The 25,355-nt window shown below is 44.3% G+C and overlaps 1 protein-coding gene across 1 annotated transcript in view; it reads right to left on the bottom strand.

Moving 5' to 3' along the window:
- LOC306923263 (unconventional myosin-IXAb-like) overlaps positions 1 to 25,355 on the bottom strand; it is a 151,622-nt gene that overhangs the window by 99,965 nt on the left and 26,302 nt on the right. Inside the window, exons 2-4 of the mRNA XM_079501296.1 lie at positions 6,644 to 7,248; positions 6,171 to 6,287; positions 3,984 to 4,437 (exon numbers count right to left, since the gene is read on the bottom strand). Coding sequence (XP_079357422.1) covers positions 3,984 to 4,437; positions 6,171 to 6,287; positions 6,644 to 7,155 — 1,083 coding nt within the window. The 5' untranslated portion in view covers positions 7,156 to 7,248. The remainder of the gene's footprint in view (positions 1 to 3,983; positions 4,438 to 6,170; positions 6,288 to 6,643; positions 7,249 to 25,355) is intronic.

The following is a 25,355-nucleotide window of genomic DNA, read 5'->3' as shown; positions in this document are numbered from 1 at the left end:
GAAACAAGCAAACAGGTCTAGGAAAACAAGCCCAAAAGAAGCGACTAGGCCACACATGACATGAGCACTTTAAACCTACTGTATACTGTGTGCACCAGCTATTTGAAAATAGCAGATCTACAAGCTCACAACGCGTCGTGATGCGACGCGTTGTGATCTTGTAGATCTGCACTTTTCAACAAATACAATCTTGAAATGAAATGTGGAATATTAAAATATAAAATGGAAGAAAGCTCTAGACTTTAGAAACAAGCCCAAAACAAATGCAACCCACAACTACCAATATTTGCAAGGAAAAGAAGCCCATGCAAAGTCAAAGACATATGGCAACACTGGCTGCCAGCATTCACACTGGTGTTTGTCACTTCCTCTCCAGTAAGAACACATGGCCGACACACTGGCTGCCTTCAGCGCATGAACTTCTAGTAGAATAATCATTACCACGTTGATAATACAATATAGTTGGTGCTCTCCAGATTCAAACTGTTTTCATAAATGAATGCCCTACGCCTACACGCTCACACTAGAGCCACACAAAGGTATCAAAAGTATCAGATCCGCAAGCAGCTTGTCGATCTGCTACTTTTGCCGTTTTATTTGTATCCTGAAAAGTAAAAATAAATAGGCTATACAAATGCAAATGCCAACTTCCATGCATTGAATTCAGAATTGAGGAGATTTACAAAGACTAAAAGTCTTTGTAAATCTCCTCGATTCTGAATTCAATGCCTTGAATTATAGGAGCTGAATCTAAAAAGTTGGCTTTGAAATGAAGTATTTGCTTTGAATGAAGTATCCTTCTCTTCTTCGACGGCATTCTTGTTGTGTGCAGATAGGATACAGTGGCAGCAGTACTGTACCCAAAATTAAACTCTGTGTATGTGAGGACTGAGGACACACTCCCCTGTAAACCTGTTATGCAAAGTAGAGCCATTTGGGTACTTGGCTCATGAATCGAAGGGAACACGTTCTAGCGTGCATGTGCGTGCGCGGTGATCCTGCACCAAGCGCCTTAACCCATTCTGGGCGGGAACCCCTGGCATTGGTGTTAGCATTATGTTATGCTTTAGCTATTGAAAAATAGCAGATCTACAAGCTCATAGCGCGCCACCGAGTGGCGCGCTACGAGCTTGTAGGTCTGCTATTTTTGAAAAATCGTGAAAATGTGGCGCAAATCTTTTAACGTTTTTAACTCAAATCTTTGCTTCCGAGGGGTCCCCGGAACAACATAATGTTCAGATGGGGGTCGGAGGCCAATTACATATAATTTTTGGGGTCCTTGATATGAAATATTGAGCACCACTAAAACATGGGTACTTCAGAAAACTGGAAGATTTAGACAAGATATTTTTTTAAATTTCGACGTCAGGCTTAAATGGGTTAATGCTGTGGTGGCGCGTGAAACCACCAGTGCACCCCTGGCTATGATAGAAACCAGTAAAACACAACAATCAATGATTAGTGGGATTCAATATAATGGCTGAAACATGTACCGTCTCTGAATGCTTGGCTAAAACAACCTAATATTTAATAGAGAATGTCTAATTTCAGTCATTTTGACAATGGCATCTATTTTCTACCATAGTACAGCCATGAGGCTGAGTTTCTTAAAGCCAAGCTTCTCTGATGTCCTGACCTAAATTATCCATAATCGTCGTGTTTGATCTAATATTTCTGCCCAAAGACCCAACGGAAATTATCCTAAGGAATTATCTCAACATTCTTTGTTGCTCGCCCTGTATAATCTGGAATATTCTGCCGGAATGTAGCTGCGGAGGATTATTTTCATTACTGGAAACATTGCTGAGTATGATTTTTCCCGACCACTTTTGAAAGAAAACCGGCCTTGTGTGTTGATACTGGTCTGTCTTCTGACTGAACTAGTTGTGGGTTTGTCTTGGACTGGTAGTGTTCATGATTACAGTCATTCTATACGGTAACGCTAAAAAAAAGATCCAACTCGAATATGGGTTCGTACACCAGGGGTCTTCAAGGTTTTTCTTTTCTTTGAAACGATATGCCAGGGACCCTCATAAGAGAGGATTTGTACGGCTCTAGCAGTAATTCTCAACCCGTGTAATTTCAAGGACCCCCAGTTTGACATGCATTAGGCTACGGAGCCCCCATTTAATGGCATTTCTATCTCCGAGACCCCAATTTATATTGTAAAATCAATGTTAACAAGTTGACTGCCACCTGGTGGACGCAAGAGCCAACGCTAGACTGCCGACCCGGAACTACTTCGTTTTAGTGTGGATACACGTCCGGCTTGGGCGGCCATCTTAGATGCTAAATAATTTGCGTCAATGCTAGCTAGCTAAAATCAAGCCATCCTTGCTCTAGAAAGCGCCAATGTTCCAATCGGGATCACCGGATAATCAGCAAAGACCTCCGAACATTGCGCATTTTATCAAAACCATGGAGAGCTCCGTAGATTTAGAGTTATTCAGCTTTTTAGTCCAGCTGTATACAAGAAGTGAACGGCACTGCGGATGCGCGAAACCAGCCTAGGATCGCTGAAGAAGGAAAGGCCAAGCAAAAAATAAAAATAAAATCAGCGATCCGGTTTGATATCAATAATAAAGCTTATCTGACATAACGTTTCGCCAATAGCAGTTGCCGGTTGAATTCTAATTGGCGGAACGTTCCGTCACAAGCAGTTAATTTTCTTAATTTAACTGTGTACAAATGTTACATTTGTACCCTCTCAGAGTTACAGACCCATAAGGGTCCATTTGGTTCCTAACTTTAATTTAGCTGGGGACCCCCTGGAACTCCCTCAAGGACCCCTGAGGGTCCCCAGACCCCACTTTGGGCACCTGAGGGTCCCCAGACACCACTTTGGGACACCAATACTTAGTAAACTGGACCTTTCACTATGTACTTAGTCCGTTCTTTTTTCCTTCTACACCAAACTTCTTTGCCGAAAATAGCAGATATACAAGCTCACAACGCGTGTATGCATGTTGTAGATCTGCTATTTTTAGCTAGCGTTCTCCTCATAATAGGAATGCTAGGGTTCAATAAGATCCTCCACATATGTCTTTGTGTTGCTCCATGCTACTCGACCGCCAGGCATGGACCTGCAGTAGCTCCCACCCAGGAAGTTCAATACTATTCTATTTGCTATAAAACACACACTACCCACAAAACACATAGCCACAGCTACACAAATAGCTACACATACTTAGCTACACAAGTAGTTAAGTAAAATAGACAGAATTGTATATTTTTAAGAGGGATGACATTATATTTTTGTAGCCGAGCTAATTAGTTAGCGTTGGCAATATACACAATGAAAGGAAATATCCTGCCGGGAATTTGAGCACATTTTGTGGTCCTTCAAATTCTGCAAGACTGATGAGGATATCCTGCCGGCCTGAACTAGTTCAACAACTCTTCCCTCAAAGGTATTAATCACGACTCACTCACTATAAAATAATAATTGTATTCGAATTTTTTACGACTTGATGTGGTCACCGTAGTCCATAGAGGCAGAACACTGAACGAGTGAAAGCCTGGCTGCAATCACGACGTATTCCAACCATACTGTTTGATTTGGACCGGCTGCTGCTGAGATGCGGACATCAGACAACAAGAAAGGCAGAAAGAAAACGTTCTACTTGGCATGGTGGCAACCTGAGAACAATGCATCGGAAGACGACACTTTTTGCTCTGCCGTGTTCCAGAAGTATGCTTTTCTTACTGAGTATACTATCTCCTTGATTGTAATCCTCTCACAAATGCATCGATCTAACCCTAACCCTCTCACACACATTCATACTTCTATCTCGAACTCTAGCCCTCTAACAGGTTCATACATCTAACCCTTAACCCTCTCACTCAACTTGTTCATAAGTCTCACTCTAACTCCAACAACACCCCCACAGTCACAAAGTATGAACCTCAGATCACATGACGTCCACAACCTTCAGCACACATTCAAACCTGCATGAATATAAAAACGAGGCTGCTTAGCTTACCTCCAGCACGGGCCCCGCCCCCAGGATGATCTGCTCCACCCCGCTGGCGAATCCCTTCTGGCTGAGGGCGGTCAGGTGGTGGATCAGGAAGTTGGTGCTCTGGGTCTTGCCCGAGCCGCTCTCCCCGGAGATGACGATGCACTGGTTCCTGTGGCGCTGCAGCATGGCGTGGTACGCCACGTCCGCCACGGCGTATATGTGCGGCTCCAGCTTGCCCAGCGTGTGGTTGTCGTACACCTTGACGTACTTGGGGTTGTAGATGGGCAGGAACTGGAAGGGGTTGACCACGATGAGGATGCTGCCCACGTACGTGTAGATCTTCTCCTGGCGGAAGCGCGCGCGCAGGCTCTCCAGCAGGGCGCGCTCCGTCAGCTCGGGCAGGCAGCACAGGTCGTCCGGCTGGCCTCCGGCGCCCGGCGGCGGCTGGGGCAGGAAGCCGCGCTCCACCATCAACCTTTCGTGGAGCGAGGTTTATGGAATGGTTTACCGGAGGTTGTCAAACATTGAAAAAATATAATACACTATTTCTTTTTACAACAGTCCAAGACATGATCATTTAATTGAACCATCAACCTTTCACTCCCAGACTCACTTCTCTTAACCTCTCTCGTCTCCTGCCATAAATGTCGACTCACCGTAAAACCCTTTAAGACCTGAGGCCGATTCTACAAATGCCGTCTAAATCAGTAGTTCTCACACTTTCAAGACTTTCAAAAATAGATGTACAAGCTCGCTTTATAGCTTGTTTTATGGAAAATACAAATTATATAAAGTATATAATTATACTAATTATTATTATGTGTGTGCTTGGATGTACAGTATAAGAATGAAATCTTGAACGTAAAAACTGACTACTTTTGTGTGTTTATTCACTATGAACTTTTATAAATGTAAATAAAGTAAACAGACGATGTATAAAGGATATAGGCATGAATAAGCGTTGGGCTTCAGACTAAGCCTTTTCGATCAACCCAAAAGAAATGTTGGATGAAATGTATACGTTTTTTATATCATACTGTACTGTTAATAATGATCGAGATAAGCTAAAGTAGACTAACCTCCGCTCCTCGGTGACGCGGAGCCACATCTGTAAAGTAAGTAAACTAACCTCCGCTCCTCGGTGACGTGGAGCCACATCTGTAAAGTAAGTAAACTAACCTCCGCTCCTCGGTGACGCGGAGCCACATCTGTAAAGTAAGTAAACTAACCTCCGCTCCTCGGTGACGCGGAGCCACATCTGTAAAGTAAGTAAACTAACCTCCGCTCCTCGGTGACGCGGAGCCACATCTGTAAAGTAAGTAAACTAACCTCCGCTCCTCGGTGACGCGGAGCCACATCTGTAAAGTAAGTAAACTAACCTCCGCTCCTCGGTGACGCGGAGCCACATCTGTAAAGTAAGTAAACTAACCTCCGCTCCTCGGTGACGTGGAGCCACATCTGTAAAGTAAGTAAACTAACCTCCGCTCCTCGGTGACGCGGAGCCACATCTGTAAAGTAAGTAAACTAACCTCCGCTCCTCGGTGACGCGGAGCCACATCTGTAAAGTAAGTAAACTAACCTCCGCTCCTCGGTGACGCGGAGCCACATCTGTAAAGTAAGTAAACTAACCTCCGCTCCTCGGTGACGCGGAGCCACATCTGAACTAAAGTAGACTAACCTCCGCTCCTCGGTGACGCGGAGCCACATCTAAAGTAGACTAACCTCCGCTCCTCGGTGACGCGGAGCCACATCTAAAGTAGACTAACCTCCGCTCCTCGGTGACGCGGAGCCACATCTGTAAAGTAAACTAACCTCCGCTCCTCGGTGACGCGGAGCCACATCTAAAGTAGACTAACCTCCGCTCCTCGGTGACGCGGAGCCACATCTAAAGTAGACTAACCTCCGCTCCTCGGTGACGCGGAGCCACATCTGTAAAGTAAACTAACCTCCGCTCCTCGGTGACGCGGAGCCACATCTAAAGTAAACTAACCTCCGCTCCTCGGTGACGCGGAGCCACATCTATAGTAGACTAACCTCCGCTCCTCGGTGACGCGGAGCCACATCTAAAGTAAACTAACCTCCGCTCCTCGGTGACGCGGAGCCACATCTAAAGTAAACGAACCTCCGCTCCTCGGTGACGCGGAGCCACATAGTAAACTAACCTCCGCTCCTCGGTGACGCGGAGCCACATCTGTAAAGTAAACTAACCTCCGCTCCTCGGTGACGCGGAGCCACATCTGCAGGCTGCCTCCGTAGTGGATGGAACCGTCCAGGTTCTTCTCTCTCAGCAGGAAGCGGTAGTCCTCCTCGTCGCCGCTCTCACAACTAGCCATGAGAACATATGAAAATTACATGTGGCAAAAATAAATGCGATTAACAATGTTAACGCGATATAATCAAAATATGCTTAAAAGTTCAAATGGCACTTTCGTTAATCACTAGGACCCCCAGCATCCCTATTCTGGGGGGAGGGGAGCGTTCGCCAAAAATAGACGATCTACAAGCTTACAACGCGTGAGCACGTGGTACTGACTTTGCAGCTCCGCAAAAGCGAATTCATCCTATAGTGTTTGACGGAGGACAATTTCACGATAAATTAAAAAACTCTGTGATACGATTATTGTGAACGTCTTTCCATCACGATAAACGATAATAATAACGATTATTGTCCCCATCCTTACTCGGAGCGTCCTGACCCGCCGCGCGGTCGGTTCTGGTTCTCCAGGGCGCTGCGTGGCCACAGCATCATCCTCTGGACGGGGCAGTCGCTGGGGTTCAGGATCCACTCCTCGCCGCCGAACTCCTTCACCTCGGCCAGCACGTAGCACTTGTCTCTCTCCAGGTGCAGCCGCTCGATGAGCCGCTCGATGGCCTCGGCCGCCGTGGTGTTCTTGCGGGCCGAGATCGGGCAGTACACCGTGCCCTCGGCCAGCGTGCCGGGGTACACGCGCAGCGTGAACTCCTGCTCCTCCATCAGCCGCCGGCGGATGGTGCTGACGCCGCTGCCCACGTTGGCGCCGTAGCAGCTGTCGTTGGCGTAGCCGCCGTAGCTGCCTCCGTCCTGGAGGCTCATGGTGGTGAAGTCCTGCTCCTCCGTGGTGAGCCGCCGCCGCATGCCAGCGCTGCCGCTGGCGTTAGCGGTGGCGGCGGCGGTGGATACACTGGCATAGCCGCCGCCATCTTGAAGGCTCATGGTGGAGCTATAGCAACGGCAGCAGCAACAGCAGCAGGGCCCATCAGCTCGACTTTATGGCTTAACCGGACGGACTGACTCAGGACATGGCAACTGGAGAATGAGAGAGAGAGAGAAAGAGATGGTCATTGCAACTTACAATTTAAAACATTTAGTTCTTATCCACTTACTTACAGAGTGCAAGATTAAAGTAAATAAAATGAACCCTAGTCATTAAAGAAGTCAAGTAAAAAGTAAGGTGCAAAGAAAACAAAGTAAAAAAATCTGTCTAAACAATAATGTGATCCAAATATGAATAACATACTTTAGCAAAAGCTAAAAAAATATGTCATGTCTATCTAAATAAGTTTGCATAATGTGAACAAGTAACCAACATACATCTGCATTCAGTGCATTGTGCATAGTATGACAATAAATACGGCAGTACAACTGTCAACTAGCATAAAACATAGGAAACGAAGGAATAAGGAGTGCTATTGGGGGTGAGGAGAGTGAAGACGGGGGAGAGTCTGAAGTCTCGCCAGAGGGGTAGGGGGTCTCTTTCCACAGCCTGGGAGCCAGGAGGGAGAAGAGTGTTGACCAGGGTGTTGTAGGGGAATTAGCGACGGACAGACACCCTGTGTGCTGCTGAGCTACGTGTGTGGGAAGGGCTGTAGGGATGGATCAATCAAGGGGGTAAGGGGGGGGGGGGGCCCCCTTGATCGCCTTCTAGGAATAGATCATCATCACTGTTTTGAATTGGAGGCAGACCAGCAAGGACAGAGTTTCAATAGTCAAGTCTGGATATAAGGAACTGGACAGACTCCTTGGGTCTGATTCTTCATGTTGTTGTTGTCAAGTTATCACTGCAATGTGTGCCTGTTATGTTACCTCTATCCACAAATACCAGAAAGAAGAAAAAAAAACATGATACTGACATACAGTATAGAGTTTGCATATAATCATTTTAATGTTTTTTAGGGGCAGTAAGGTGGGTTTATTGGTTAGACACCCATATGTCGCCCTGTCACAGTAACTTTGAGCAAGGCATGGCACCACCAATCATATTCTAATCATATCAGCTAAACAGTCAATCAACGATCAATTAACAGTTACGTAAACAAATTATAAGTTTTAATCTCAGTCGAGATGGACGGAGGGCAGGGACAGAAAGGCAGCCCTACAAAAGGGACAAAGTGAGGCCGAGAGAGACAGAAACGGTTGAAACGGCTCATAGCAGACAGTTGAGATATCAAGCAGACAGAGGTCAGAGTGATGTCATCTATCTCGTGACACCAGCTCTGCTTGAATAAAAAGGACTGTTCCGGGCAGAGGAAAGACACACTATAGCATCACAGCGAAGGCCTGGAGCCTCTACAAAGGAACAGTGAGAGATAGACAGAGATGGAACCCTGAACCACAGTGGAGGGAGCTTATCAGAAGACACAGACCTATCTGTGTGTGTGTGTGTGTGTGTGTGTGTGTGTGTGTGTGTGTGTGTGTGTGTGTGTGTGTGTGTGTGTGTGTGTGTGTGTGTGTGTGTGTGTGTGTGTGTGTGTGTGTTCTTCTCACTGATAATCGGCGTGTCGTGTGCCAAGATTAACAGCTGCCTGTGTGTACACAAAGAAGTAGCTGTAATGACACTACAATGGTGTAATTCACCACCTCTCTCTCTCACTCACACGCTCTCTCACATACACACGCTCACACACTCACACACACACGCTCACACACACACGCTCACACACACACGCTCTCACACGCTCTCACACACACAGAATAGACTCCAGTGAGAGAGGGGACTGGATGACTCTCACAGAGATATACTGCCACAAAGGGAGTGTGTGGTAGAGAGATGGACATGCAGCACACACGTGTATGCACGCACGCACGTGCGCGAGCAACACACACACACACACACACACACACACACACACACACCACACCACACCACACACCACACACACACTCTCTCTCAATTTTATCTTCACCCTCCACACAAGCTCCCTTAGCTCCACTCCTGATAAGATAAGACAGATAAACAGACAGACTTCCTGAAGCCAGAACATCTTTATACATGCAACTCTTCTCCACACCACAGTTGGTCTGCTTCAACAGTCACATTCACAATGTCCAACACACATGATAGGAATGCTGATAGGGAGACATTGTAGGATAGACAGCACAGGAACAATGAGAGGGAGACAGTGTAGGACAGACCGAGAAAGAGAGGGAGGAGGAGACAGTGTAGGAGAGACAGAGACAGTGTCATGAGAGACAGACGAGGAGGAAAGCTATGAGGGAGAAAAATGTATGAGAGACAGACAGGATGAAAGCTGAGACTGAGGGAGTCAGTGTGGGATCTGATCCCAGAACAGCATGTGGGTCTTACTCTTAACCACAGTGTACAGAAAGATGAATAGAGAGATGGCTGGAGAGATGGAGAGAAAACACAGAGAGAACGACCAGAGAAAGAGAGAAATCAGAGAGAGAGAGAGAACGTATTCTATATGGATGTATATTGTATAACTATCTCTGACAGAAAATGCTTTTTATAGTTTCACAAGATAGTATTACCCAAAGTGATAATATAACACAGCTCTGTTTACACCTTTATTTAATTCCTATTTATATCCAATATTTATTTGTAAATACATTGTTCCGTTTTGATTGTCTTGTTCCACTTCTGCTTTGGAAATGTAAACGTACGTTTTCTCATGCCAATAAAGCTCCTTTGAATTGAATTGAATTGAAACGAGAGAGAGAGAGAGAGAGAGAGAGAGAGAGAGAGAGAGAGAGAGAGAGAAAGAGAGGGCGGTGTTTCTATTCAATAAAGCTCCTTAAATTGAATTGAACTAAGATTAATTGGGTTGAGAGTGAGAGAGAACAAGATGGAGCGACAGAGATCTAGTGTGTGTTTGTGTGTGCAGACTCCATTAGGGTTGCTGCATATATGTGCCATCTGTCTTGGTATGTCCATAGCCCATGTACTACAGTCACACCCAGCGGTCAATACTGTGAGAGAGCGTGCGTGCATGCACGTGTGCGTTCATGCGCGTGTACGTGCATGTGTGTGCGTGAGTAACTGTGTCTGCCAGGAGGCTGAAATGATGTAATCTCCTCAGAGAAAGGGCGTTGGGGGGCATCAAGTGACACTAACCCCCCCCCCCCCCCCCCCCCCCCCCAACACACACACACACACACACACAACTCTCTCTTCCGTCTCATGCTCTCTAATTGTGTGTCTCCTTCTGTCAGACAGACAGAGACAAACTAAGCACCGAGGTCCAACCATTTTCCTCAGAATCCACATGCCTTTCTATAGTATAGGGACCATCTCCCGCTCAGCCTTCCTGTCTCTCCTACAACGTCTCCCTGACAGCTATCCTGTCTATCCCTCCCACATGGTCGTGTTTCTCCTAAACTGGCTCCCTGTCAGCTATCCTCCTTACTCTATACACACACACACACCAAACTAGGGACAATACACACCCGTTACACAGCCAATAGCATCTCTTACCATCAGGGCGACGGTACATGGTACCTTCCCTGCAGGCTAGGGCCTCAAGATCGTTTGTTCCCATAAGTATAGGACTTATGAACAAGCAGGCCCCATCTCAGTTCCGTGCATAAAGTGTGATGTGATGCCTCTTTGAACTATGACTGGTGGCCTTCTGTTGCCATTGTTTCTTTATTGTCTATGTACTGTTTGTTTGCATATGTTTTATGTATATCCTGATGACTGCTGTGCACAAAACAAATTTCCGAAAGGACGAATAAAGTATCTATCTATCAAAAGCAACAAGTGACAGTCGCTTTTGGTGTGAGGGTAGGGAGTTACAGTATACTGTCCGTCTCTCCTACACTGTCTCCCTGTCAGCACAGTCTCTATAATGTATTTTCCTACTGTCTAGCAGACATTGTCAATATCACATCAGTGTTATAAACGACCTGCTACATTCAGAAGCCGTTTTCAAACCACAGTTTGGTTTGTGGAACAGAAACAGCGGTTTGCAGCCGTGAGTCGTGCCAAGTTCTGCTTCAGTGTGATCGCTAACAAAAGCATGAATCTCATTTATTCCATTTTGCTCAACAAAGCGAAATCGCAGTAACAACAGGAGCAGTGAAACAGGGAAAAGTGAGTGTGTAAAACAAGGTTTTTGTTGATACAGATGTGGATAGTGTATCAAACTTTGTGTAACACTTACTGGTGCAAGAGTTATGAAATTCTAAACCATAATTATGAGCTTTGAAATACTAATAATGTAGATGCTGTTGCATTGCGGGATTCTCTCCGTCCGCAACCTCCTATGTCACTGACCACAGGAGCAACGTATGCGTGTGTGAGTGCGTGCGTGCGTGTAACCACTAGCTAGTTAACTACAAGGTAATAACGACAAAATAGTGAACTACTAGATAACTATAAGTTTCTCAGCTACTGGCTAGTTAAGAAGAGACACAGAGCTTTGTTATGTCTGACTCAACAACACCACATGAGAGTCAACCACCAAGATCAAACCTCTGACCTTTCGGGTACAAGTCCTTCTCTGTGTCTCAACGCGGTAAAACTAGGCCACATTTGAGCCGTCAGATAGTGCTGTCGTGAGGCCTGTGACCTTTCATTTACGAGTCATTCTCATGGAACATTCTGAAGTATAGTCAGAGACTCAGAGCAGATGGTGGAACAGGGAACATTCCTCTGGTATTGAAACTAGCCAGCCAGTGTGGAAAGAGAACTCGCAACCAAAACCTAGAACCCAGATCAGCTCTGTGAACGACCTGAGAAACGACCAGTCGACCAATTCAAACTGGGAAAGCATCCGTGTCATATTAGATCTTTAGATATACAAGCTCACAGCACGTCACTTTGTGCCACGCTGCGAGCTTGTACATCTGCTATTTTTTAACATTTTTGAAAGTCTTGAAAAGGGTGAGAACTACTGATTTAGAAGGCATTCGTAGAATCGGCCTCAGGTCTCAATGGGTTAAACATGGGTTTTACGGCGAGTCTACATTTATGGCAGGAGACAAGAGAGGTTAAGACCTTTCAGTCTGTGACCCAAAGGTTGATAGTTCAAATCCCAAAACGCCTGTAGAAGACGCGACTAAGGGCCGATTCATACTCCTATTTTACCGCTGTAGTGCCGAAATGATTTCGGCTCGTCAGAAAATTTCAGTAGCACCGAAGAGCCGACTTTAGGACGGTACCCGCCCCGCCGAACCTCAAATGACGTCACATTGTAGGCTCTACAAAGCCGAACAGACTTTTATTCGGCTCTAAAATAGGAGTATGAATCGCGCCTTAGTCGAACTCTCCTAAACACCTACTTGAATAGACCAACAAGGCACTTCAAGCCCAAATTGCTGCAAAGAGTGGTACTCACTACTACTCAGTGGCCAACAACAGTAGAAGACTGTGGTTGTACTAGTGCTGTATTCGAGATCACCTATAAAGCATTGGTCTCCAAACGTTTTGAGCTCAGTTGCACAACATTTCGTCATCCACGGCTCTCCTAAATTACATTGTTACTTTTCACTCTACCACCTTAAGGCACTTTTACATTAGCATAGTAGTATACTGTAGGTCTCTACCCACTTAACCCTTAGACAGATTACTACTGGAAAACACGTGGAGTTTTGCATTAGTCTTTTCTGCCCTGTACGTGATTTTCCGTAGTTCTCTTTTTTTATTAATACCAATATATTAATTCGGTCCGCACCTCTGTATATAGTATTGAGCATAAATATCAACTACATTTCCCAGAATTCCCGTGTCACGTGACACACGTGTATGCTTTCCTATTGGAAACTGACGCCCAGCCCCCAGTGAACAGGGGGGTTGGTTGACTCCTCCGAGGTGGGCACTGGAGGAAGAGTTTTTCAGCCAGGTTTGCAGTCGCCGCAAAAAAAACAATCTGAAAAATGATCCATCCGTGTCCAGTGGCATTCTCCAGTCCCAGACCGTTGGCCGGGCTGCAACATCCACCCTCGCGGATTACACGTGTGCAATGTTTTTTCTTCTCCCCACCGGAGTTACCACCAAGGCTGATGCCTTCGCTAAAAGGTAATTTTATTGTATTCGAAAATGCCCTAATATGACATGTCTAGTAAGACGATCCCTATATTTGGCCCGAGCCGACCTAGTGCTGATATCAGATAGATGTGGTAGAACCATATATGGATAGATCTAACTGGTTTAGTCATCGTGACATGCATAGTCGGAGAATATATAACAAGGGTCGGTACTATAGGTGATCGACGTAGCTAACAAAAACATCTGATCAAATGAATGTATTGTACTGTGTCTTTGTGGGCCGAATCGTGGCATCGTGGCATACAAATAGATGTTTGTATAATTAGTATCACGATAAAATAATATGGCGACGTTAGAATGACACCACCAATGAGTGATCGCGTGTAATGTAGCTGCCCAGCGTATATCCAGCACCATCACGTCACCACATTCCACTGGCTGTTGGCTAGTAGTAGTTGCTAACAAACACTGCACAAATGGTACTGGCTATTGGCCGGGCCACAAGCCCGGGCAATAGCCAGTACCAATGTTGCTGGATGATTGTGACGCAACGGTGCTGGATATACCCTGGGCAGCTAGCAACATTACCACCGATCACTCATTGGTGTTTCATTCTAACGTTGCCATATTATTTTATCGTGATACTACTTATACAAGCATCTATTTGTATTTGTCATGCCACGACTCGGCCCACAAAGACACTGCACAATAAAATCATTGATCGCCAGCAGCCGGGTAAAACGCCATGTAATAGTAGCGTGCACTGACTACAGCTAAAATGTTTATTTCTTTTTATATATTTAGAACTGGCATCAGATGAGGAGGAGGAGGAGGATGAAGAGTCAAGACTGCGATGGCGTTCTCCGACACTGAACCGGATTCATTCATTCATTCATTTCAGGGGGGGCAGTTTTTGGGTGTTTTTTTTATTTAGCCTACTCACACATAACCTGACTCCGCCAGATGGGGCAGCAGAGAGTACACTGGGTTCCCCCCTCCTGCTCCCATCTGGGAACTCTCAGGCAGACTTGATGCCCGGCCACAAAACGGCCTGGCCAATCAGCAGCAGCTAGAAGCGAAGTTGCTCACAAAACGGCCTGGCCAATCAGCAGCAGCTAGTAGAAGCTAGAAGCTGCTGCTAGAAGTTGCTAGAAGCTGCTGCTGATTGGCCAGGCCGTTTTGTGGCCGGGCATCAAGTCTGCCTGAGAGTTCCCAGATGGGAGCAGGAGGGGGGAACACAGTGTACACTCTGCTGCCCCATATGGCGGAGTCAGGTTAACTCACACACACACACCGTCAAGGACTGGGTTTGGGGACATTTGGGAGGAGTAGCTCTGATCCATAGCTCTAAATGCGCATTTAGAGCTATGGATCAGAGCTAGGGGAGGAGTAACTGTTTTGTATGTAGGCCTATTTATTTTCTGTAATATTTATCATTTTATTATGTTAGTAGTCGTAAAAAATAAAAGACGCTTTTACAATGAGTTAGACCTGTCATGACTATTTTGTTCACTATTGTGAGGTTTATTGTATATGACTAAGCAAGTTTCAACTGTGATTTACTCTGTAACGGTAGATGGTAATAACTCAATTTCTTTTTTATAATACAGTATACATTCAAGTCTATATTTTGATACATATCATGGGCACCAAGTCATATCAAAACAATGTCCTTGGATGTGTTTTTTATCAAAACTGTGTTTCTTCATAACAGGTTTTTGAGATACATGCATGAATAGACAAGGTACTGGTAAGACTATGTAAACATGGTATATATCAAAATGTGCGTTAGAATGTCTAATTTTACCCCAAAAAAGAATTGAGTTTATATGATGTTCCAATTTCAGAGCTATGGGGACTTTTAGCTGGATAGGTCAGATTGATCATGACTGACCATGCTATTTATAGATGGCAAAATATCTACAGTGGTACATGTGAGAAACTTTTTATTTTATTTTAATTGAACTAGACAACTCACCCTTTAAAATGAGATATTGCATGGCTATGTATGCCCAGCAGAAAAAAAGTTATTTAGAAAATAAAACTTCAACCGGGCATAACTTTTTTTGGTTGTCCTAGAAACAGAAACAGTGTAAATGCAGGCTCTTTTAAATGGCTTCCAACACAAGAACTAAACATTTTATCAACTCAGTTCATTTTTTTCCTGGAAGCAGACAAGTCAAGCTTTCTCTGAAGGTCTTTCGTTGTCACACATTCACAACAGAGAATTTTCAATAAATCATTCAAAAACGCCATTCTGGCCATAGAGAAGTCTACCTACTATATAGAAATCCTTGAAACGCTCAAAGAGTTAATACTACTAGTATCGTGGCAGCGGTGGCCGAACGGATAGCGGCGCGGTCTTGATACCGGAAGGTTCCTAGTTCGAATCAGCCGTCCGACACGTTAAAATTACCACCGCTGAAGTGCCCTTGAACAAGGCATTGAACAACTACGATGAAATGTGTTCTATGAGCAGGGCCTGGCTGGAAACAAGTTCTTGAGCTTAGCCCAGATACCCTGGGTAAATATAGATTTCATTTCATTACTCAGTCTCACCTAAAGAGAGACCAAAGTCATACAAGAACAAGAGGGGGGTCTCTGAAAATGATGTGAATTATCAAAACCCCCCAACCATTAAAACACACACCGTTGTTGAAAAGTGAGAACCAGCCAAATGGTATCACTTTCAAGGATTCATTCTTCATCATCGTCCTTGACCAGAACAGGAGGGCAGCTGGCAGACATTTTGTCTTTTAGAACTATAAAACAGACTGGACCACAGCAGTATGGAAAATGAGAGAGTAGAACTTAATGGAACAGACAGAAACAATAGAATGACACACACACACACACACACACACACACACACACACACACACACACACACACACACACACACACACACACACACACACACACACACACACACACACACACACACACACACACACACACACACACACACACACACACACACACACACACACACACACACACACACACACACACACACACACAATCCTGATTGAAACCATAATAAAAGTCAACGCATTAAACCACAAACACAACACTGACGCCATATACACTCATTGACATCAACACCCACTCTGACATGCTTCGTTTGTCCTGAGGCTTATTCTACAAAATGTATAGTTTCCTGAAAAACATATGTTCATACTGTATATCAGTGGTTCTCAAACTGTTTTTGGCCGCCGACCCCCATCTCAAAATATTTAGTTCCAGAGACCTCGAGAAGCAAAGATTTCAGCTAAAAATGTCTGCTTTATAAATATATAGGGTTATATATATATTTATTACATGGCTTGGTTGAATGCTTGATCCTGAGCCTAATCAAACCCTCTGAGCACCAGCTGCGCGGCTGCGCCCCGCTTGATTTACTGCCGTTTCCAACATGACAGCCATGTAAACACACACACACACACACACACACACACACACACACACACACACACACACACACACACACACACACACACACACACACACACACACACACACACACACACACACACACACACACACACACACACACACACACACACACACACACACACACACACACACACACACACACACACACACACACACACACACACACACACGTCATTTACATCTAAACATTGCTCTCAAAAATGTCTTTGAAAACATTTGAGCGAGAAATAGACAAAGCAGGACCCGAAAATGGATTCTATTTGATCAATTCACTTCCTTGTTTTCCGACAGTGCTCCAGCCCTGCAGCTGGGCAGACGCAGCCAGAGCGAACTTATGGAATACTTTTTTTGTCGTGTTTTGGGTCAATGTATTAATTTATGTTAAGTAGCCATGTAATAAGCAGGATAATATCTGTCTAGGTGGTCATTGTCGGGATATAATTCACTTCAGGGTGATTAACCACCTTGTGATATGTCCTGACAATGACCACCTAGACAGATATTATCCCTTACATAAAGATTTGCACACATTTTCATGATTCCTCAAAAATAGCAGATCCACAAGCTCATAGCATGGTAGGAAGTGACCACTCCTACGGCCTACCGTTACTGAAGTTTGACTAGAGAAGTTCAGCAATTTCCCTGATTCCACACCCAAAACATAATCATCGCCATGGAAACCTTACTGTACCAAAGCCCGCCCATATTGCATACTGTGTCCCGATTGGCCACACCAGTTCTCTGGTGTAGGAAATGGGCGTACAATTGAGCCTCTCCAGACCGTAATCCGCCGGCAGGCAATTTCTTTTTTGACGGCTGATTCGGTCTGGCTTATTAGCCAGGCTAGGAAACCTTCCCCACTCCGGGGGCATGCTATGTGTCATAATGCCTCCAATATCGACCGTCCATTTTCCTCCTGAGCCTCACATGTCTGACTGATGTTATATATGTAGAAAACCAATCAATAATAGCACTCATCTTCTCCCTCTACTGAGTTTCAATCCCTGTAGCGTCCAGTCACGTGGCATGAAGCTCTGATCAAATATTACGCATTACAAATGTGTGTGTGTGTGTGTGTGTGTGTGTGTGTGTGTGTGTGTGTGTGTGTGTGTGTGTGTGTGTGTGTGTGTGTGTGTGGTGTAGTTGCACACACCCCGATTCTGTCCAGCTGTCTGTCTGTGTTTACTGGCACGTCAGACATCATTCTATTCCAATACAAGCCACACAGGGAGATGAGAGGACACTGCAGGACAGGACTGTTTCTACATAGAGTGACATGTGGTCCAATCAGAGTCAATCTCTCCGTGTGACCCTGTTTCATTTGTTTATCAATCTCTCTCTCTCTCTCTGATCCCATCAGAGCCTTCACTCTCTCAGCTTTCCTACTCTCTCTCCTACATCGTCTCCCTCTCAGCTTCCCTACTTTGTCTGTCTGTGTCTTACTACTATTCTATTACTTGTCTTGTCCTAGAAAACTCTCTTATGTGATCACGGTAATATTGTCTCTCCAATTTGGTCTCATTATTATATCCTCATGGTTAGCCGACTGTAATGTTGTCTATATCTATAGGATCTGAAGCTTGTCAAAAATATCTCTGGATAGTGTCTAAGGTTCCCAAACTTACCCTAGACCCAAATGGGAAACCAGATGTTTGCCCGGGAACCAAACTAGTGAAAACAGCAGATCGAACAACTCTCAACGTGTCACTTTGCGCCACGTTGCGACCTTGTAGATCAGCCATTTTCACTACTTCTTAAATATTCGTTTTCTAATTTATGGTTTTATATTCGATTTTTAAAAAAGCTTTGAAATAATAATTTAAAACAAAATGTAGGAAACCAAAAAATAAAATGTGTCCATGACCCACATGTGGGTTCCGTCTAAACTCTAAACTAAAGCATACAAACCCAATAGACAGGTCACTATGTCCACCCATATTAGACAAACTGCCTTGATTTGTATACTGTATCTCTGCTGTTGACTTGCATTGGAATATGGAAGATCTTCCGCATGGAATAATCAATGATTTTTGGAGCCAGGCAGAGCTCCAAAATCTCTTAGGCCCCATTTAGACTGCAGTCACGTCATCCAGTAAAAATCCGATTCAAATCCGATTTATTTCTCAAATCTGATCTTTCGGCCGAACAGTTCACACTGCAATTAGCAAGTGAGCAGATTGGATCTGACACAGATCCAATCTGGTCACTTGCAAATGGGGTCACTTAACCCATTCTGAACGGGAACCCCTTTTGGTGTTTTAACTAAGCATTATGTTATATTTTAGCTATTGAAAAATAGCAGATCTACAAGCTCATAGCGCGCCACCGAGTGGCGCACTACGAGCTTGTAGGTCTGCTATTTTTGAAAAATCGTGAAAATGCGGCACAAATCTTTGAATATATATTCTTTCAGAGCGAACGTTTTTTTTATTTTGACGTCAGGCCTAAATGGGGCCTTAGTCTCCTGGACAATAAAGCCTGCAGTATATGCACCAGAGGAATGTGCATGACATTACTATTTCAGCAAACCAAATACAGGCAAATGTTTATCAGTCCCAAGAAAGAGGGATCTATAGCATCTAATATCAATCAGCTATGAAACCTGAAACGGTCCGTCCATTTCATTAGAGGCAATGGACTCAACCATTGCAGTTTTGATGCTACACCAGTGCTACTCAACCCGCGGGCCGCATGCGGCCCTGCTTAATGTATCTGCGGCCTGTCATGGTCATACCAATACAAATATAATTAGTTATTTTCATTGTTTTGAACGAGATTGTAGGTATTATATTGTTTGTTCCAAGAGAAAGTGATATAAGTATTAACCACTTCCTTATTTATTCACCTGAGATAATCTGTTCATCATATGTTCTCTTCACATTTTGTGAATGAAGCCTCATTTTGTAACCTCATCATTAATCAATGTTTTTTTGTTCATTAAGCTTTGGCCTTATAGATGGAAATGTGGCTTTTTACTGTGTTTCCTTAAAGGTATATTCAGTGATTTGACTTAATTCAAATATCACTTATTTTTTCTTTTTTTCTGGATAATCCTCCCTACTATAGAGTGTGCTGACCATATAAGGAGCTCCTCCCTGTCCCCAGTGAGCCCCTGGGGTAAAAAAAACCCTAGTTTCAGTTTTGGTGGCGGGTGGCAAAGCCTTCATCCAATCAGGATGAGAGGGGCCTTCCTCCAATCATGATCGAGTGGGGGCGGGCCTTGATGCACATGCTGTTGGCCTGTTACACTTCCCCCCACTGTAGAGCGTGCATGTGCACATTTTGCACTGAATGCTCCTTTAACTTTTTGATTAGTCGTGTTGTCTGCTCAAAAATAAACGTTTCAAAAATAATACTGACATTTTTAGCTTGCGGCCTTGGACTTTTGGATTTTTTCTGAGTGGCACCTGAGCCATCTTAAGTCGAGTAGCCCTGTGCCACACTGTCACAATGAAGTCCACTGGTTAAGCACGAGTGCTGTGCTCCTAGCCTCCAACCTTACTTTCAATTATGTGTGGAAATTGGACTATTCATGAATGAGAAAAGGTAATTGCAGGAAGCAGGCCTGACTAACAGAAAGTTGGTGCAGCTGTCTACTCTAGCCTAAATTTACAGTTTATTTTGTTGGGGCGAATTGTGCGTGCTAAAATTTGATTTCAAATGGTTTATTATTGGAAAGGTTCCCAAAGCTATCTTAGAAAAGAAAAGGGAAAACTGGCAGGTATCTCTAATCACGTCTCTCTTGTGGCTTACAGTAGGATAATATATAAGATAACACTGATTACAAAGGTGAGACTTGATTATCAATCTTATTCATGAGATGAAACGAAATGCACACAGGTTAACAAAAGGTAATCCAACCATTTTGACCTGAGATCAGATTCTAAAAATGTCTTCTACATCCTGACAGTTTTCTGAAAAAGCTATGTTTCTATGTCAGTCGTTCTTTGATTTTTCAAAAATAGCAGATCTACAAGCTCATAGCGCGCCATGAGCTTGTAGATCTGCTATTTTTCAATAGCTAAAGCACAACATAATGCTAACACCAAAAGGGGTTCCCGCCCAAAATGGGATAAGATAACACTGATTACAAAGGTGAGACTTGATTATCAATCTTATTCATGAGATGAAATCCTACCTATGACCTAAAGCCAGATATAATTGACTGTTAGATGGTTACGTGAAAAGGGGAACTAGTACTTTAACTGAAGGATCACATGAGGATCCAACAATGACACACATCAAAAAGAAACTTATCAGAATCAGAATCAAAACAAGGAAACTGATTGGGCTATCACTTAGGATTGCTCGATGAGATTGCGCGTGTGTGTGTGTGTGTGTGTGTGTGTGTGTGTGTGTGTGTTCGTGTTCCAGATCCTGAGCTCACCAGGCAAACACAACAGGAATGTGCTCTGTCCAGATGCGTGTTCTCGAACAGGCGGTGTTTACAGCGCCTGTAAACACTCCTCTCCTCCAAGGCCTGGACAGAACACCTCCTGATGATGCTCAGCACACCACCTGACCTTTGACTTTGATTTCAACAACACCTAAAGTATATCACTATATCACTCAAAATCAAGCAGTGTCGTAAGTGAAATAGTTTGTGTGTGTTGTGTAGTGTGTGTGTGTGTGTGTGTGTCTTTGGCAGCCTAGGGCATGTGCATAAGTTGGTTGTGAGGGGCTTACAAATGGCCGGCCTTTCCAAAAGGAGAGCCAAGCAGTTAGCGAGGTACTGCTCAGTTTCAGCTATTATAGGAAGCCGCTCAATTTGGAGGAGGCGTTGTTTCCTTTATCCATGATTTATGTCTGCTGTCCTGTGTCCGACATGTCAGCTGTACTGTATGTAACGATGCTTTGCCGTCCATGCACGTTGTAACTGGCTGCTCTCCCACTGTCAAACTGCACTGGCAGTGTTTATGTCCTTTGTACAAGGTATTCCTGTACTTCTCATTATGTGGACATAAATAAACATTTCAAATGTGTGTCATCCTCATCCTCCAACACAGGGGTGGGTAACCTCTTTTCGAACCATCAAACGTGAGCGTGATTGAACTAATGGGTGTTTTTGTCTTGAGTTTTCAAACGTCTCAAAGGCCAACCAAACAGCCCCTCAAGAGCGACCGGTCAATCTTGAAAAGACATACCGTAGTTGTCCACCCCTGCTCTAGCAAGTAAAACTGATCTGTATCTAATGTCCTACCAACACACACACACACACACACACACACACACACAGGTCTCCTGTTATCCAGTGGAACAATGAGTCAGGAATTTGAGTGGAGGCGAAAGTTGAGTCACGGTTCTCTTCTCTCTCTCTCTGCTGTGACGATATGACATGAAGCACAGAAGAAGAAATAGACCCTCTACTCCTCCTCACTTTCACTTCCTCCTTCGGAGTCGTTTCCTCAGTGTAGTTTCACTTCAAACACTTCCTATAAATACAGACCTTTACAAAAAAAACATCACAGTCACTACAGCCACAAACAACAAGAAATACTTTTTATGCGTTTTAAATGTCTAAAAAGTCAAGACTGAGGTTTAGATTTCCCGTCAACAAGTTTCTGATTCTTCTGATTCTATTTACAGCATGAATACAGTCTACTGTATGGCTGTAGCAACTAGTCCAGATAATCATCCCTCGCACTGCTGAAGTACTGAACAACAGCCACAGATAGTACCCCGTGGTGGGTCTTGAGGCCCTGCCTCTTTGCCTCTTTGCCCTGTGAGCTCTAAAGTGCCCTTTGGAATGGAATTCGTTCCATTCAAAAGGGCACAGCAGTCTTGACCATGACTCAACGTCAGGCTGTAAATGACCGGCCACAGCATATATTTTGGGTGCACACATCCCCAGGTATGGACAAGTATAGACAAACATGCATGACCACTATAGGGTTAATGATTACAGTTCCTTAACGGTCCAATTAGGCAGTTCCAAATGGACCCTTACAGGTCTGAACTCTGAGAGTGTACAAATGAAACCATCGCGTGTCCATTTGTTTCCATCTGTGCTCTCTCAGAGTTATGGTGCATGGTCCTTGATATTAAAAGGTTTGAGAACCAGCAGTATTGTAATCATATAGCAGAGTAAGGAGACGTGAAGTCCACATACCAGCTCTGACAGTGTGATAAACCGGTTCCAGATCCCAACCCCTAGTCAACTGGCACTTTTGCTGGCACAGTTTCCCTGGATAAGAGAATCTAATAAATGCCTAAACAGTAAATTAAAAAAAGAAAAGGGAAAATAGTTGGTTCCTTTCCGGCCGCTATGTCTGTTCATGGCTCTGACAATCGATGAGGAAACAGTAGAGGATTCAATGTGTTGCACAACTTGGGACACTGACCGGATGCACACACGGTTGACTCACACACCGTCAGAACTGAAGTCTTCTACAAACTGAACTCACGGCGTATAAATGTCCCGAAGCTTCTGAACATCAAAACTTGTGTTTCAGTAATTTATCTCTTAAGTGAGCGGGTAGTGACTCAGCACCTGACAGCAAGTATGCATTCCAAACCTGTGATCTTTCAATTAGAGGACAGCCTCTCTAGTAGTCGGTAGTTATGTCACCGTGCTGTCTAAATTCACTTAATGCAGGACCTTGAAGTGCACACACACACACACACACACACACACACACACACACACACACACACACACACACACACACACACACACACACACACACACACACACACACACACACACACACACACACACACACACACACACACACACACACACACACACACACACACACACACACACACACACACACACACACACACACACACACACACACACACACATACAGTGTTGCCAGTAATAGCGACGCCTCATTGGACACTAAGGGTGTGAACTCGATGTCTCGAGTGTAAAAACCTGTAATGAGGGGTTTTTAACAGAAAGCCTGTCATTATGCTGTGTGTAGATGACAAACGGCAGACTGACAGCAGATCACACCACAGATATACTGTATGAATAAGACACGTTGTAACTCTGTCCTAGGCCGTCACTCTCATTTAGTATCTATTGCTGTTGTAGTGGTTCAGCCCTTCACCTCACAACCACTAAAAGCCCATCACAGTTGTCCTTCCTACTACAGTCTGTGTCCCCCACACTCTCCCTCTCCATCTCTCTTTCCATCTCTCTCATCTGTCTAATTTTTTTTGTATGAATATATTTTTTATCCCACGATTTTGTAACCCATTTTTCACCCCTGTGTCAATTATCTAATGTGATCCTGGGCTCTACACACCCTCTGCCAACCTGGGGAGAGCAACGGACTTGAACTCATGCTTCCTTCATGCGTGAGTGTCCAAGTTGCTCCTTTACACAGGGGGGAGTTTCCCTGGTTGGACGTAGCGCGTGGAAGGAACACGTTATTCCAACCAGTTCCTTTCCCCTCCATCAGGCGCCCTGGCTGGCCAGGGGGAGGCAGTTTAGAGACCAGGATTACTGCATGTTTTTTTGTGAGGGTACCTACCCTTAGCCTGGCTAATAAGCCAGACTAATATCACACAACACTGTCGCGGTATATTAGGATTTCATTTCCCGGGGGGCGGGTTCCTCTTTGACGCAATTGGTCAGAGCTACTGTCAGTCAAAGGTCTCAAGCATTGAACGTCACTGTACCAAAGCCCGCCCATATTGCATACCGTGTCCCGATTGGTCCGACCTGTTCTCGGTTGTAGGAAAGAGGCGTGCTACTGAGCCTCGCCAGACCGTAATCCGCTGGTAGGCAATTTCTTTTTGCCAACGGCTGATTCGGTCTGGTTTATTAACCAGGCTAACCTACCCTAGTCTATCTAATTTAAGAACAAATAATATGAGAGGAAGGAAGACTTACTAAATACCGCTTAGTGAAACTATACAAACGAGCGTGGCCTAAGACAGCTGAAACACATACAGGTTTCAAATCATGATTCAACATTTACAATTAATTATGTAATTGAGAGCAGCAGAGACCTAAAGGTTAGACGAACGTGCTTGTATCCGGAAGGCGCCGTATTTGACCCCCCCCAGACCGGCAGGAAAAATCAGGGAGAGGAAGTGAATGGGGAGGGTTTTCTTTCTTTGTTTTTTTTTTCTTTCCTCTTTTTTGTTTTCTATAAAACAAAGAAAATGTCATAATGTTTGTGTAGCAATTTATAACCTGTTCTCAATAAAAACCTATTTGACAAAAAAAAAAGAAACACTCACCCCTCCCTCTATACCCAACGTGAGCAAGTCACTTAACCCATTTAGGCCGGACATCGAAATTTAAAAAAAATCTTCTAAGTTCTGACAGTTTTCCGACATGTCTCTGTATTAGTGGTGCTCAATTTTTCAAAAATAGCAGACCTACAAGCTCATAGCGCGCCACTCGGTGGCGCGCTATGAGCTTGTAGATCTGCTATTTTTCAATAGCTAAAGCATAAAAAGCTAAATTATAGCATAATGTTTAAAACACAAAAAGGGGTTCCCGCCCAAAATGGGTTAAAGTTACTGCCAACTGGAGAGGCTAAGTGGCCGACCGTATAAGACTATGGTTGTACAGTACTGGGTGTAAACGTTTGCAACTTTAAGAGTGTAAAGCAGGACATCGCTGAAGAAGAGCACTCAGCGAACAAATCTGGATTACATTACAGAATGATGTAACATCTTGGAGAATCAGTTACAGGCAGGGCCAAAATACAGCTTAGATGAATGATGGGTGAACTGAGCTCCTTCAAAAAAAAAAGGAAATCAGAGT

Source organism: Electrona antarctica, assembly GCF_951216825.1.
Source record: "Electrona antarctica genome assembly, chromosome: 5".
NCBI lineage: Eukaryota > Metazoa > Chordata > Actinopteri > Myctophiformes > Myctophidae > Electrona > Electrona antarctica.
Note: the sequence above shows the minus strand (reverse complement) of the source record. Positions and strands in the feature narration are given on the sequence as shown.